Source organism: Ovis canadensis, chromosome 20 (assembly GCF_042477335.2).
Source record: "Ovis canadensis isolate MfBH-ARS-UI-01 breed Bighorn chromosome 20, ARS-UI_OviCan_v2, whole genome shotgun sequence".
NCBI classification, from domain to species: Eukaryota; Metazoa; Chordata; class Mammalia; order Artiodactyla; family Bovidae; genus Ovis; species Ovis canadensis.
The window spans coordinates 42,243,450-42,257,551 of record NC_091264.1 but is presented as its reverse complement, the minus strand read 5'-3'; the positions used below and the strand labels follow the sequence as shown (position 1 = coordinate 42,257,551).

The 14,102-nt window shown below is 52.1% G+C and overlaps 1 protein-coding gene across 4 annotated transcripts; it reads left to right on the top strand.

The window, feature by feature from the left end:
* Positions 1 to 54: 54 nt before the first annotated feature.
* On the top strand, positions 55 to 11,858 carry LOC138425547 (MHC class I polypeptide-related sequence B-like). Of its 4 annotated transcripts, none has more exons than XM_069563548.1 (6): positions 55 to 163; positions 6,529 to 6,789; positions 7,035 to 7,322; positions 7,904 to 7,963; positions 8,307 to 8,432; positions 10,600 to 11,858. In XM_069563548.1, the coding sequence occupies exons 1-6, from the start codon at positions 91 to 93 to the stop codon at positions 10,710 to 10,712; spliced, it is 921 nt and encodes a 306-aa protein (XP_069419649.1). In that variant the 5' UTR covers positions 55 to 90; the 3' UTR covers positions 10,713 to 11,858. The 4 variants fall into 4 exon arrangements, with proteins under 4 accessions (XP_069419649.1, XP_069419650.1, XP_069419651.1 ...); XM_069563549.1 differs by lacking the exon at positions 55 to 163 and adding an exon at positions 3,890 to 3,966; XM_069563550.1 differs by lacking the exon at positions 55 to 163 and adding an exon at positions 3,890 to 3,966 and having other exon boundaries at positions 7,904 to 8,182.
* Positions 11,859 to 14,102: the final 2,244 nt, after the last annotated feature.

Sequence of the window (14,102 nt, the reverse complement as noted above, 5' to 3'; positions counted from 1 at the left end):
CTTCCCTTTAAGCCAGAGTTGGAGGGGAGGGGTGATCCACTGAGGGTTCGCCGAGCTCCGCCCTGGATTATGTAAACTCCCAACACTCGGATGGTTTTCGGTTTCCTTTCCCGACCCTGTAATGGTCCCAGAGGTCAACGGAGAGAAAGAGGCCCGTGTGCCGGTGAGTCCAGGGGTACCAAAGGAAGAATGGAGGAAAAGTAGTTTATAGAGCAAAGCAAGGGTTTGGAGGCCGGGTGGGCGGAGGAACACCGGTCTAGCTGCGACGCGAGATTGGGAGGGAGGCAGCCACGGCTAAAGTCAAGCGAGCCCCCCAAATCTGGAGTCTTACTTCCCAGTAAGAGTAGTTGGCACACTACAGTCATCCCGAAATGCTGGGAAACAAACGTAGCATGTTAACGATAGTATGAAAAATCTTTGGGGGGAGAGGGAGAGGGTTCATCTAAGTGAACCAGTTTGCTGGAGCAGCCACACCCAGCAAGTCTTGGAAAGAAGACTGACTTGGAGGAAAGGGCTTGTCGACCTGTCAGGAGAGCTGGCTTCCATCTGCCTCTCTATACCTTCACGACTCATTTCTTTCTTTCTTTTTGGTTGCCCTGAGTCTTTGTTGCTGCACGGGGGGCTTCTCTAGTTGCCGGGAGCCGGTCTAGAGCTGGGGAGGTGGGGGGTAGGGTTCAGTAGTTGTGGTGAACCAGTGAAGTTGCTCAGTCCTGTCCGACTCTTTGGGACCCCATGGACTGTAGCCTACCAGGCTCCTCCATCCATGGAATTTTCCAGGCAAGAGTGAGTGGGTTGCCATTTCCTTCTTCAGGGGATCTTCCCGACCCAGGGATCCAACCCAGGTCTCCTGCATTACAGCAGCCGCTTTACTGTCTGAGCCACCAGGGAAGCCCAGTTGTGGTACAGGGGCTCCGTTGCTCCCGGGCATGTGGAATCTTCCCAGACCAAAGATGGAACCCATGTTCCCTGCATTGGGAGGCAAACTCCCTCCACTCTACTACTCGGTGGCGGGGTGGGGGGGTCCACTTTCACTTGTGAGCTTTAGCAGTGAAAAAGAATCTCTCTGGGATGGGACAGGACCCAATCTCTGACCTGCTAAATACATTATGATGGTCAAAGTAATTAACAAAAATGATGTGAAATCTAAGAAATGTTAAAACTTTCTCAGGCATGATATTTGGGTCCACAGCAAAAGTATTGCATAAAGGATCTTAGTGGAGTGGTTAGTAATGAGAGGCAGAGTACAACTTTTTAAAAGCATTTGCGGGGACACAAACATGAAATGAACACAGTTCCTGATCCCAAAGTGACTCATTGTCTAATGGGGGTGTTGTATAAAATGGTCAGATGGGGTTCAAGGCAGGGCACACTTTGTTCCATCAGGGAGGTTTCAACAAGGTCGAGACCAATTATTCTAAAACTGGAATCACTGAGGGGGCTTTAAAGGATAGGAAGTCTAGGTCCAACCCAAGGGATTCAATTGGTTTTGGCCATGGCCTAGAGATCCAGGTGGTTCTATAAGCAGTCAAGTTTGAGGACCATGGTGTACATATTCCAGAGACCAAAAGATGTGCTTTGGGGATAAAGCACAGCTTTCAGTAGAAGACTTTCAGGATGGTATTATTGTTATTTTTGAAATACAGTTCATATATCACTTAATTCACCCTTTTAAAGCAAACAGTTAAAGAAAGAAAAAAATAAAAAAAAGCAAAAAAAAGGCAAACAGTTAGGTAGTTTTTAGTATAATCCCAAGGTTGTGCCACCCTTACCACCATCTAATTGGGATGCTCTTTTTAGGATCTGTTGTTCTGATGAAAGGCAGAGGAGAGTAACCCATAGGAGAGTGACGTGTAAGCAGTGGCATCCTGATGTCACAGAGAAATGGAAAATGGTGCCACCTAGCTGCTTGTGGCAGCTTCCATTTAAGATGGAGTAGACACACTAATTGTTAATTCTGCAGGTGGGGCAGCTGTGGATTGCTTGGGGGCTTTATGGTTATAACTGGGGACAGACCTGTGTTTAGGAAGCCTTTGCAGTTCTCTAGGCTGAGGTAGATGAAAGCTTGGACTAAGGTAGCTGCTGTGGGATTGAAAAGGGGTTGGAGGAGCTGCCTGTGAGTCCATGAGAGGCAGGGGAAAGGGGATCAGAAGGGACCAAGCTGGTGATGCTTAAAGAGAACTAGGAGAGGCTGGTGTGTGGAGTTTGCTTGTAGACCTGTTGGGTTTGAGGGGAGGATGGGCCCAGAGGTGCAGACATACTGAGGCAGCTTGAAAAGGGAATCTGGAGAGGCTGGTGTTGGAGTGGATCAAACCAAGAGTCTCCTAGGGAGAATGCAGATACTTATAGGCTGAGACCACCAGAAGACACATAGCAGTCAGTTAGAGGAGGAGAAGGAGATTAGAGGGAGGAGATATATGTATATTTATGGCTGATTCATGTTGTTATACAGCAGAAACCAACCACTGTAAAGCAGGTGTCCTCCGATTAAAAATAAATTTTTAAAAGAAAGAAGAGAGAGGATTTGGTTATTCATCTGGGGTAGTGACTTCTGAGAGGCAGAGTTGCTGAAATCTACAAATCTGGTCTCAGTAGACTTTTTGTTTGTTTTCTCAGCTGCAGTGATTCTTCCTTGTGGCACCTAGTCTGTTCCTTGCTTGGCTGGGTTTTCTTTCCTTGCAGAGGGTGAGGGCTACTCTCTAGTTGGGCTGAACGGGCTTCTCGTTTAAGGTGACTTTCGCTTGTGGAGCAGGAATTCTAGGGCGCTCTGGCTTCAGTGGTTGTGGCTCAAGGGTTGAGTTGTTGCTGTGCGCCGGCTTAGTTGCCCCAAGGCATGTGGGATCTTCCCAGACCAGGTATGGAACCCGTGTCCCCTGTTCTGGCAGGCGGATTCTTAACCACTGGACCACCGGGGAAGACCCTGGCGGGTCACAGTAGACTTGCCAGTAACTCTACTGTGAGAGGCGGAGGGAGGTGGAGGTGGGTTGGATTGGAAGAGAAATTGTGTCTAAAGGAAGAGCCCCAAAAGGCCGGAAACGTTGAGATGTCTCTAAAGCTCACCCTCCATCTCACCTCCCTGGCTTTTCTAGCCTTCAGGCTTTTAAAATCACTGCAGATGGTGACTGCAGCCATGAAATTAAAGACGCTTACTCCTTGGAAGGAAAGTCATGACCAACCTAGACAGCATATTAAAAAGCAGAGACATTACTTTGCCAACAAAAGTCTGAATAGTCAAGGCTATGGTTTTTCCAGTAGTCATGTATGGATGTGAAAGTTGGAATATAAAGAAAGCTGAGCGCCGAAGATTTGATACTTTTGAACTGTGGTGTTGGAGAAGACTCTTGAGAGTCCCTTAGACTGCAAGGAGATCCAACCAGTCCATCCTAAAGGAGATCCGTTCTGGGTGTTCATTGGAAGGACTGATGTTGAAGCTGAAACTCGAATACTTTGGCCACCTGATATGAAGTGCTGACTCATTGGAAAAGACCCGGATGCTGGGAAGGATTGAGGGCAGGAGGAGAAGGGGACGACAGGGGATGAGAGGGTTGGGTGGCATCACCGACTCAATGGACATGAGTTTGGGTATATTCCGGGAGTTGGTGATGGACAGGGAAGACTGGCGTGGTGCGGTTTATAGGGTCGGACACGACTGAGCCACTGAACTGAACTGAACTGAGGAGGGCCGGGGGCGGGCCGGGGGCGGGCCGGGGGCGGGCCGGGGGCGGGCCGGGGGCGGGCCGGGGGCGGGCCGGGGGCGGGCCGGGGGCGGGCCGGGGCGGGCCGGGGGCGGGCCGGGGGCGGGCCGGAATTTCACCACCCCTCAGTTTCCGCCGCGTTCCTTGGGTCCGCCAGCTTTCTTTCGGTCCCGGAGCCTCTGGCAGGGAGACAAGATATGGGCCATGGGGCTCTCTTGTGTCTGGCAGTGTCTAGCCGGCGCTGCCGTTTTTGTGTCCCTGGGTAACGCCGCCGGTGAGTGGGGTTCTTTGAAGTCTCAGTCCGGACGGAGCCCGGGGTGGTTTCAGGGGTTCGGGTGGTTAGTATTCGATGGGATTCGGCGAGCGTCGCGGGGACCGTCTCAATTGCGGCTGGGGTTGAGCGAATAGAGGAGTTGTGGGGGTGGGAGGAAGGTGGAGGGCGGGGAGGTGTAAGGTCCAGGGGCGGCCGGGAACTTCACACGTCGTGTGGCGAGCACTGCATCCCGCGTTTCAGTCTCTTTCCAGTTCCTAGCTTCTGCTCTCCCTGCCCCACCTGCCCTCCCCGGTGCCCTCATCACATGTCTCAGTCCTCAGATTCTCCTGATTGACAAGGCAGCCTGGTCCCCACCCCGCTCCCTGCCGCTGCCCACCCTCACCCCGCCACCCCACCCTCCCTCCTCGTTGCTCTTTTTTTTTCCCTTAGTTTTTTTTTTTTTTTTTTCCGTTGCTCTCTTGAATGGCGTTTCTTCCAGGTCCCAGGCTCAGGCGATCACATCTTAGCCGTCTATGGGGCCCTTTCTTATGCCCCTGAAAGCTGTCCTCTTAGCTCTGCCGTCTCTTCTCACTTCTGGCCGCCGGAAACGAGTTTCCAGGTTGACGGCGCTCGGGGGTCCTCAGCCCCGAGAGTTAGGGCCCTTTTTCTAGTGACCAGGGCGTCTGGGAAGGGGCCAGCTCGATCCACACTCTTCTACTGCTATGGGCACTGTGGCGGCCTCTGAATCACTGACGGAGGTTAGGTCTGAGGGCTTTGGGACCAAAAGATTCTTCCTACGATTTCCGTGGTCTCCCCTCCCTCCCCCCTTATTCCCCCCTCCCCCACTAACGTGAACTCTAATTTTCCGCTGTGCCTGTGGTCCCACGACTGAATCTCTCCTTACCTCCTCCCTTGCTAGCCCTCGAGCCCCCTACCCTCCCTGCTGACCCCTCCTCTCTACCTCTCTCTGATCTCTTCCTAGGGTGTCCCCATCCTCATCCCTTTTCCCACTACAGGTCCCTCCCCTCCCCTCCCCTCATGGGTCTTTTCCTTTGAGGACTGGTCACCTGCAAGGCTCCTACCTCCCCTCAGCTTTCACTAACCTTACTTTTCTGGGGATGACTTTTACCCATGAATTTTCCCCTCCACCCTCCACCCATCACCAGGAGGAGCTCTCCTGCCAATGATCCCTGGGCCTTGAGCACAGTGCCCAGCCCCTGGGGGAGGACCTGTCCCCCACTTGATATCCACCCTCCTACCTCCGCCCCTTGCAGGCACCTGCTCTTGGCCCTCGTCCAAGGGGGGCCTTTCCCCCAACAGGGCCCCTCCCCCACTCCTGCATCCTGAGCCTCACCCTCTGGATTCCTCCACTCTCCAGGGCACAGGTGCTGGGATGGCAACTTGCCCTGCTCCCACCCTTGTCCGAGTGCCTTGGGCCCTCACCAAGTTCTCATCAGTCACAGGCTCCCTCTTGTGGTTGCCCAGAAACTCCACCTCACTCTCACCCTCCCTCACCCAGGGCATCCCTCCTCTTTCCCCTGAGCCATGCTCATCCCTTGCCCCTCAATCCCAGGCCCTCACCACATCTCCTCTGCAGTCTCTTCCCTTCCCCCACAGTAGGAATACTGCCCTTGGTCCACTGCCCACCTCCTTGGCCTTCGTCACCCTCTCTTTGGTTCCACGACCCCAGTGGGCTCTCACTATCTCAATCTTGTATCCGAAATCCTTGTTTATGCCACTTGGTCAGCAGGCCTTTCCTACAGGGAGTCTTCTCCCAGGCTCACCCCATGCTTACTGGCTGTCTGACCCGAACCCTCTGTGGAGGTGTGACCTCACTCCCTCCAACCCCTCCCACCATGTAGGTGCTTCCAGTGTGCACCTTGGCTTTCAGTTCCATCTTCTCTTGCCACTCCGACATTTTAATTCTCCATGACCCCTGTGCGCATGGCACTGACTCCTCTCCCAGGGGACACTGGCAGGTGCAGCCACCTCCCCACCTGGGGCCTCACCATGCCTCTTTGCACTCTGAGCCCAGACCCACTCCTTCACCTCCCCCAGTTACTGGCCCACCTTGATCTCTCTTGGGGCCACAGCCCAGCCCCTCAGGCCCCTCTGTCTCCTGCCTCACCCTCCCTGGAGCCCACCTTGTCCATGATGAGCCTGCACCAGGGGCGGCAGCCCTTGGTCTCCATCTCACCTGCCCCGCCTCTGACCAGGGATCCCTCTGGTCTTGGGTCTGACACTGCCCCTCCCTCCCTCTGACTCCACCTCCCCTCACCCTGCTCTTCCTGCCTCTCCCCTTGCCCTCCTGCCTCGACCCTTAGGGAGCCGGTGCCTCCCTGCCCTGGCACTTGTCCTACACGTGTGTCCATCTCCACCCTCTCCCTCCACTCCTGGAGTCCCCTCTCCCTCCTTCTCTTTCCCGTTTTCCCGTATGGAACTCCGCATTCTGGTCCCTTGTACACATGCATGTTCTGCATCCTCAGCACCTGGAGCAGGTCAGGACGCAGAACTTGTCTGTTAAACATCTGATGTGCACTTGTCTCCAGAAAGCAGTTTCATCTGTGGTTCCTCCTTCCCCAGGATCGCACAGTCTTTCTTACAACATGACAGTGCTTTCCCGGGATGGCTTTGTGCAGTCCAGGTTTTTTGCTGAGGGATACTTGGATCATCAGACCTTCCTGCACTATGATCACAAAAAAGGCAGGGCAGAGCCCTGGGGACGGTGGGCTGAAAAGCTGGCATCAGAGATCTGGGAGACAGAGTCCAAGGACTTGAACGAGACCTGGAAGGAGCTCAGGAAACTTCTAGCAGAAATCCTGTCACTGCAGAAGGAGAAAGGAGGTGAGAGTGCAGAGGGGGCAAGAGTGCTGTGGGCCATTTTCCCGGAAGGTCTGCAGCCCAGAGCATGGGCCTCTTTCCTCTGAATTTGGGGGTGGGGGTGAGGAAGTGGGCTCTGTGAGTTCAGCAGCACAGGGAAGACATGGAGGGCAGCGGGGGGAGCCCTCTATCTGGACTTTCTCACTTGGGTGGGAGGACAGAGGCCCTGGGCACCAGAGGAGTCACTGATGGGGGTGGGGATGGGGCAGGCTTCCATTCCCTCCAGGAGACCGTGGGCTGCAAGATCCCTGAAGACAGCCACCCCCGGGGCTTCCGGCTTCTCCACTTCAACGGGGAGCTCCTCCTCTCCTGTTCCCCGGAGGCCCACGGATGTGCCCTGCCCCAGTCCTCGGCTCAGACCTTGGCCATGGAAGTGGTGAAGTCTTGGGACACAGACGGCTTTCTAAGCAAGCATTACCAGGCCCACGTGCAGGGAGAACTTTGTGGGAGACTGCGGGGCTACCTGGAGTCCTGGACGGGCTTCATGGAGAGGACAGGTACAACGCTGGGCCAGGCCCTTTCTCTGCCCCTGTTCCTAAAGCCTCCCATCCCGACTTGCCCACGGAGACCCTCCCTGTCCTCTGGGTGCGTATGTGCTCTGTTGGCACGGTGTCCTGGGGTTTCTTTCCTGTTCTGTTAAATCCACTGTAGAAAGATGGGTGGATTGGGGGGAAATGAACTGCCCCTGTGACAGTCATCTAGGGGAGCAGCAGGTCCTCTGACAGAAACTGTACAAGGGGAGGTGGGTGTCAGGCAGCAGAGGAGGCCCTTAGATGGGGGTGGGCCTCTGGCTCCCAGCCTGCCTGATCCAGAAAATTCCCTCTAATCCCCAGGAGCCCACCCTTCACAGCCCCTCCCCAGCATCAACAGTGGACCCAAGAGAGTGAGGCCCATCCCCCCCTCCCCTTCCCTGCCAGAGGACTTGAGCCCCAGGGTGTAGAACTTGGAGCAGGCCTGGGAGGATGAAGGCTCAGCCAGAGGTGGACAGTGAGGAGGAGCAGCCCTGTGCGCTCCGTCTTCCTTCGAGGGAGCAGGACTTGGCCACGGGCCTCACTGGCTCTGTGCTTTCTCCCCACAGTGCCCCCAGCCGTGAATGTGACCCGCAGCCAGGACTCAGAGGGCATGGTCCACCTCACAGGCAAGGCTTTTGGCTTCTTTCCCCAGAATATCTCAGTGGTCTGGTTTCAGGATGAGGAGCCCATGAGCCGGGACGCCCAGGAGTCTGGGGGTGTCCTGCTTGATGGGAATGGGACCTACTACACCTGGGAAACCATAAAAATTCCCCAAGGAGAGGAGCAGCGGGTCAAGTGCATTGTGGAACACAGCGGAAATCACAGTGCACACCTCCCACCCTTGGGTGAGACTGGGGTGGGCCTGGAGGCGGTTGTGACCCTGGGAGGGTCAGAGGCCAGGGTCAGGGAGAGGAGAGCAGGTTGTGGCTCTGGGGTGCCCGGGTTGTATATAATAAGGTCCTTTTTCAGGAAAGACCCTGGTGTACCAGAGATCATGGTGGATCACGAGTGTTCTTGTTGTTGTTTTTATCATCGGATTTTCTGTCTGTTGTTGTATTAAGAAGAGGAAGACCGCATCAGCTACAGGGAGGCCAGGTGAGAAATCTGGGCAGGGGCGCTCTGCGTGAGATTCGGCAGCGACGAGGATTTCAGCCCCCTGCCCTGTTCTCAGCTCTGTTTGTTTTCTGTCAGGCTCACCGGGGCCAGTCTGGGGAGCATGTGTTGGATTCTGTGCTGGTTGGGAGGGTCTAGGTGATCCGGGAATCAGCGAGAACCTTCAGTAAAGCGTCTGTACCTGGTGAGGAGAGGGCAAAAACTGAAGAGGAATTCAGAGGAAAGGTGATGATCTAAGTGCCTGCATTTCTAAGTGCCTGTCTGCATTTCTCCCCCTCGGGTTTTCAGTCATTAAGAATCCAAGTGAAAGAATCATAAGGCTCAAACTAGGGGTCAGTGGGTGGTCAGAGCCCTGCCTGTGATGTCCCCTTGCCAGGCCCCACTTAGAGATGTCTTGCAACCTCTCAAATTCCTCCTCCATGAACTAGCATCTGAGTTCAGTTTCTGCTGGATCACCCCCAGCCTGCACCTTTCTCAAGTTCCCATCAAGTGCCCCCATGCTAGCTGGGCTCTCCTTCCCCATAATATGGAGGACTAGTAGATATCCCTTGACCATTTGAGGAGAGGAGACCAGTCAATCCTCAGGCAATTGGGGTCACTAATTTCACCCTGTCTCCAGGTTTTTCCTATCTAGCCCCTTGGGATACACTTTAGGGCAGGGCACTGGGCCTGCGCTCTGTGGCCTCACCCTGCCCCCCGAGTCAGTTCCCTTCCTCATGGTGGTCACTGCCTTGTAGATTTGGAGGAAGGGATGGGCTTTGTGACTACTTCCCCATAATCAAGTGGGTTGAGGGGAGAGGAAAAGAGAAGCAGAGCTTTGTGTGTGGCAAAGAGCAAAGGCAGAGCGTGGGACAGTGAAAAGGTGGCAGAGACTCGGCTCCTTCTGTCGAGGCCGCCTCTTCTGTGTCAGGTGCCTTGTTGGGGGCGTGGTTTCTCATCCCCAAACCTAATTCCCTCAGCAGTTGGCCTTGGGCACACAGGGTGGTTAGTTCTCACAGCAGCAGACTCTGTCCGTGTAGCACCCAGAGCAGGGACCCAGCAGATATGCAGTTCCTCCTGCTCTTATCTGGGGAACATCAGTTCTGGTGCCTCTGGGGCAGAAATGGTTGTCTTGTATGTATTGGGGTATTTGCTGGGAAAACTGTGAAAATCATGTGCTTATTTCTCAAAATCACTTTTGAAGCTTTTAGTGTGCAATAAAATGGTTTATGATCTCAGGTGGCAAACCTTAATAGGATTTCCACGCATATTGAATGAAACAGGAATGCAAATGGGGCGCTCCCGCTGGGAGGTGGCGGGTGGGATGGCAGTCCCAGAGTGCAGAGGGGGCCAGGTACAGCCTCTTTCTGGGGAAATTTTCAAGAAGCCCAATCCACATTGAAAAGCAGATCCCCTGCATGTAGTGAGGGCGAGTCCTGGTTGGCTCCCTGCCTGAGCAAGGCACTTGGAGTGGAGCTGGGATTCCCAGGAAGGAGCAGGAAGGGCCAAACGCAGCCCTGGAGCCTGGGCCGAGAGTAAGGGTTAGGGCAAGGCAAGGGATGCTCCAGGGTCCGGTCAGGGGGAGAGTCTGTGGCAGCCCAGTGTTTCTAGACGGGGCTGCTGTCCCCTGGGCCTCTGGATGGGCTTTCTAGTTGGGAGCTGCTGGCTCAGGGCTGGGGGTGATGGGGAGGGGGGCTGCAGGAGGTGGAGGTCAGGGTTGAGGTGGAGCCGAGCGGTGGAGCAGGTGCTTGTGCGGGTGAGGAGGCCGACAACTGAGGAGGGAAAGGAGCTGTGCGTGTGTCCACTCCCGGGCTCGAGGAACATGGAGCTGGGTCCTGTCTGTGAGGCAGCCTCGCGTTGCATTAGAGAATGGATCTGGGTTCAAGGCGGAAAGGCCTTGGGTTTTCACTCCGGATCTTGTCCTTGTGTCCTGCGACTTCTGTCCCTGTCGTGGAGGGTGGTGGCAGCAGGGACAGGTGATGATGTTGATGGAGTCAGGGGAGGAGTTCAGCAAGAGCTGAGAAAAAGGCAAAAAAAGAACAGGTGTGTCTTCCCTCAGAGGAAGGCAGAATCTGACTTTGAAGCAACTGAAGAAGAATCTCTGAGGGAATGAAAAGCAATATTCTGCAACCACTTGGTCAGTGATTTATTGGTTTTTCTTTTTCCCCAGAGTCTATTAGCCTACAAGACCTGGATCAATTCCAGACGGAACCAACTGATCATAATGGCCTCACACACCCAGAATTTCAGTCCTTGTGTCAGACTCCGGCTCCATCAGTCTAACAGGGGAAGCTTGGAATCTGCAGCCAGGAGGCCTGAATTCAGTTCCTAGTTCTGGTCTTAATAGCACTTTTTCTTTTGTGTGTGTTCTATTATTTATCTTATTATTTTTAAATTATTTTTATGTTTTATTTTTAACTGGAGAATACTTGCATTATAATGTATCAGTTTCTGCCATACAGCACTGTGAATCAGCCATAAGTATACATGTATCTCCTCCCTCTGGAATTTCCCTGCCACCTTCCCCATCCCACCCCTCTAGGTCGCTGAGCACCAGGTTGAGTACGTAGTCAGATCCTGTTCCCTCCCTGCCTGGTGCACAGTAAGGTAATGGGAATAGAGAACTCATTCCGTATCTGTTTATCCCAGCAGCTTTTTACACATGGTAATGGACATGTTTCAATGCTGCTCTCAGTTCGTCCCACCCTCTCCTTCCCTCACAAGTCCATTCTCCACGTCTGTGTCCCTATTCCTGCTCTGTAAATAGTTCATCAGTACCATTTTTGTAGATTCCATATAGATGTATTTTTTATTATTATTATTTTTGAAGGTAGTTGATTTAGAGTGTAACACATTCCTTCTTGAAGTCTCCATTTCATCATCTATGAAATGAAAAAACTAGTGTTTATTTCCAGTTATGGTTAGGGTGGTTAACACCAATAATATATTTGAGGTGACTGCAGCTGTACCACACTGCTGCTGCTGCTGCTGCTGCTAAGTCGCTTCAGTCGTGTCCAACTCTGTGCGACCCCATAGACAGCAGCCCATCAGGCTCCCCCATCCCTGGGATTCTCCAGGCAAGAACACTGGAGTGGGTTGCCATTTCCTTCTCCAATGCATGAAAATGAAAAGTGAAAGTGAAGTCGCTCAGTCGTTTCTGACTCTTAGCGACCCCATGGTCTGCAGCCTACCAGGCTCTTCCGTCCATGGGATTTTCCAGGCAAGAGTACCACACTAGTAACTAATATTACTTTTGCTTTTTAATTATAATAGAGCACATGGACAATAAATTATTACCGATAAGCTTTTTCTGCCAGTTTCCTTATTGTGGCTTCTCCTGAGATGACTATGAGCAGATTTATGCATAAATGTTATTGCATGCCTGCAACATCTGTATAATTTCATATTAAAAGTTGTAATTGCTCTTTAAATATACACATCTGGATTGCATTTTGTTTCACATGCTGCTGAGGGACAGTGTGTAAGATTCTGGGTAAAAGGAGAGTTTTCTCTCAGCCTTGAGGAGGCTCTAATAATCCCCCACCTCTCTCTCCCTCCAGCTCCCACTGTCTGGCAGGCTCAGCATAAAGGGCCAGGGTATAATGCAATGGGACACCTGGGGCCAGTGTTCAGTGGCTGACCCTGGGGGGAACCTCCCCTGAACAGTTGTCACCCTCATGTGATGAAGCAGAGCTGAAGGGCGATGTTGGGGGAGGGGACCGGACAGGGTCTGGGGGCTTCTGATTAGGACTCAGGGTCAGTCTGCTTCGAGGGCGCCGTGACTGTTGGGGATGAGTGTCCTGAACTGAGAGGGTAAAGGAGCCCAGAACGTGGAGGCATCAGTCAAGCAGCAGCATCTCCCTCCATCAGCTCAGACTGATTTCCACAGGGCAGACGGGAGGTGAGACTTCTCCATCAGACCCGCAGTCCTTCCTGACTTCTGGTCTGGGGGCACGCAGGTGAGCGGTGCTCTCCTTGGTCAGGACAACCTTAGCCCCACCCAGGTAAAGCATCTGTGGCACATGTGTTCTAAGGGGCACCTCCCACAGACCCCAGACAGGGCACAGGAGCACTTTCTGCAGCAGGACCTGACTGGAAGCAAGAGGGTGGTGAAGGGTTCTCCTAGGCAGGGCCTGTCCCCTCCCTGCCTGCTGCACACAATTCACAGTAGGGTAATGGGAACAGAGACCTCATTCCATCTCTGTTTATCTGAATGGGATGATATATTCCTTCATGGTTTTATTTTAGGTTAACATCATTCACGCAGTTTGCATGCATATTTCGAGTATTCTTACATTTTAGTAAACTCTCAGGTGTCATTTGTTGTACTAAGCTTTCATTATGCAAAACTTTCATCCTCAATCATTTTCTTGTGTGATAGTTTAATCAAAGGCACAGTTGTCTGTAAATTAAGAAGCCAAATATCTGTGCCTGATTTCTCATGAAACAGACTGTTATTATAATCCTGATTCTTCTCAATTTCTGCTTTCCCATTAGTGACCACTTTGAATGATTTTTAGCTGATTCTTTTGGCTTTTATTTCCAATTCTCTAAACCCGGTGCCTTGTTGGAACTGCTGCTTGATTTTTCTGTCACAGCCACTGTCTGTCGCATCTCACGGTGGCTGATGCAATAGTTCATGGTCACGGCTTTCTTTCACTCTTCCCATCCCTTCAGTTCCCACTTTATTTATATATGGATCATACTTAGTTCATTCAGAGTTTTCTTTTCCCTGACTACTACACTTGTCAACTAAAAAGATGCTCAACTTAAGATTTGTGAGTTAAGTTTTATTGGGGCAAAATGAGGACTGCAGCCTGGGAGACAGCACCTCAGATAGCCCGGAGAAACAGCTCCAAAGAGGCAGGAAGGGAAGGTCAGTGTATATGATTTTGGTGAAGGGGGGAGTTCAGCGCAAATACTTATCTTCCAAAGGTTTTCTGCTAGTCACAAGGAGCTGATCTCACCGTGAAAGGATTTAATGCTTTTCTACATATGAGGAAGTGAAGTGAACTAAAGGACTGGAAAAGATCAGTTTTCATTCAGATCCCTAAGAAGGGCAATGCCAAAGAATGTTTAAACTACCATACAATTGTACTCATTTCACATGCTAGCAAAATTAGGCTCAAAATTCTTCAAGCTAGGCGTCAGCAGTATGTGAACTGAGAACTTCCAGATGCACAAGCTGGGTTTAGAAAAGCCAGAGGAACCAGAGATGAAATTGCCAGCATTTGTTGGATCACAGAGAAAGCAAGGGAATTCCAGAAAAACACCCATTTCTGCTTCATTGACTATGCTAAAGGCTTTGACTGTGTGGATCACAACAAACTGTAGAATAGTCATAAAGAGATGGGAAACCAGACCATCTTACTTGTCTCCTGAAAACCTGTATGCAGGTCAAGAAGCAACAGGTAGAACCAGACATGGAATTTTGGACTGGCTTAAAATTGGGAAAGGAGTATAATAAGGCTGTACACTGTCATCCTGCTTATTTAACATATGCTGAATACATCAGGAAAAATGCCAGGCTGGATGAATCACAACTTGGAATCAAGATTGCCAGGAGAAATAAATACCAACAACCTCAGATAAGGAGATGATACCACTTTAATGGCAGAAAGTGAAGAACTAAAGAGCCTCTTGATGAGGCTTTGTGCTTGCTGATGATGTTCT

Coding starts and splice junctions, on each gene's coding strand:
- LOC138425547 (XM_069563550.1), top strand. CDS start 3,897: ATGGGGCTCTCTTGTGTCTGGCAGTGTCTAGCCGGCGCTGCCGTTTTT. Junction 8,183..8,306: donor TGCACACCTCCCACCCTTGG/GTGAGACTGGGG, acceptor GTCCTTTTTCAG/GAAAGACCCTGGTGTACCAG. Junction 8,433..10,599: donor ATCAGCTACAGGGAGGCCAG/GTGAGAAATCTG, acceptor CTTTTTCCCCAG/AGTCTATTAGCCTACAAGAC.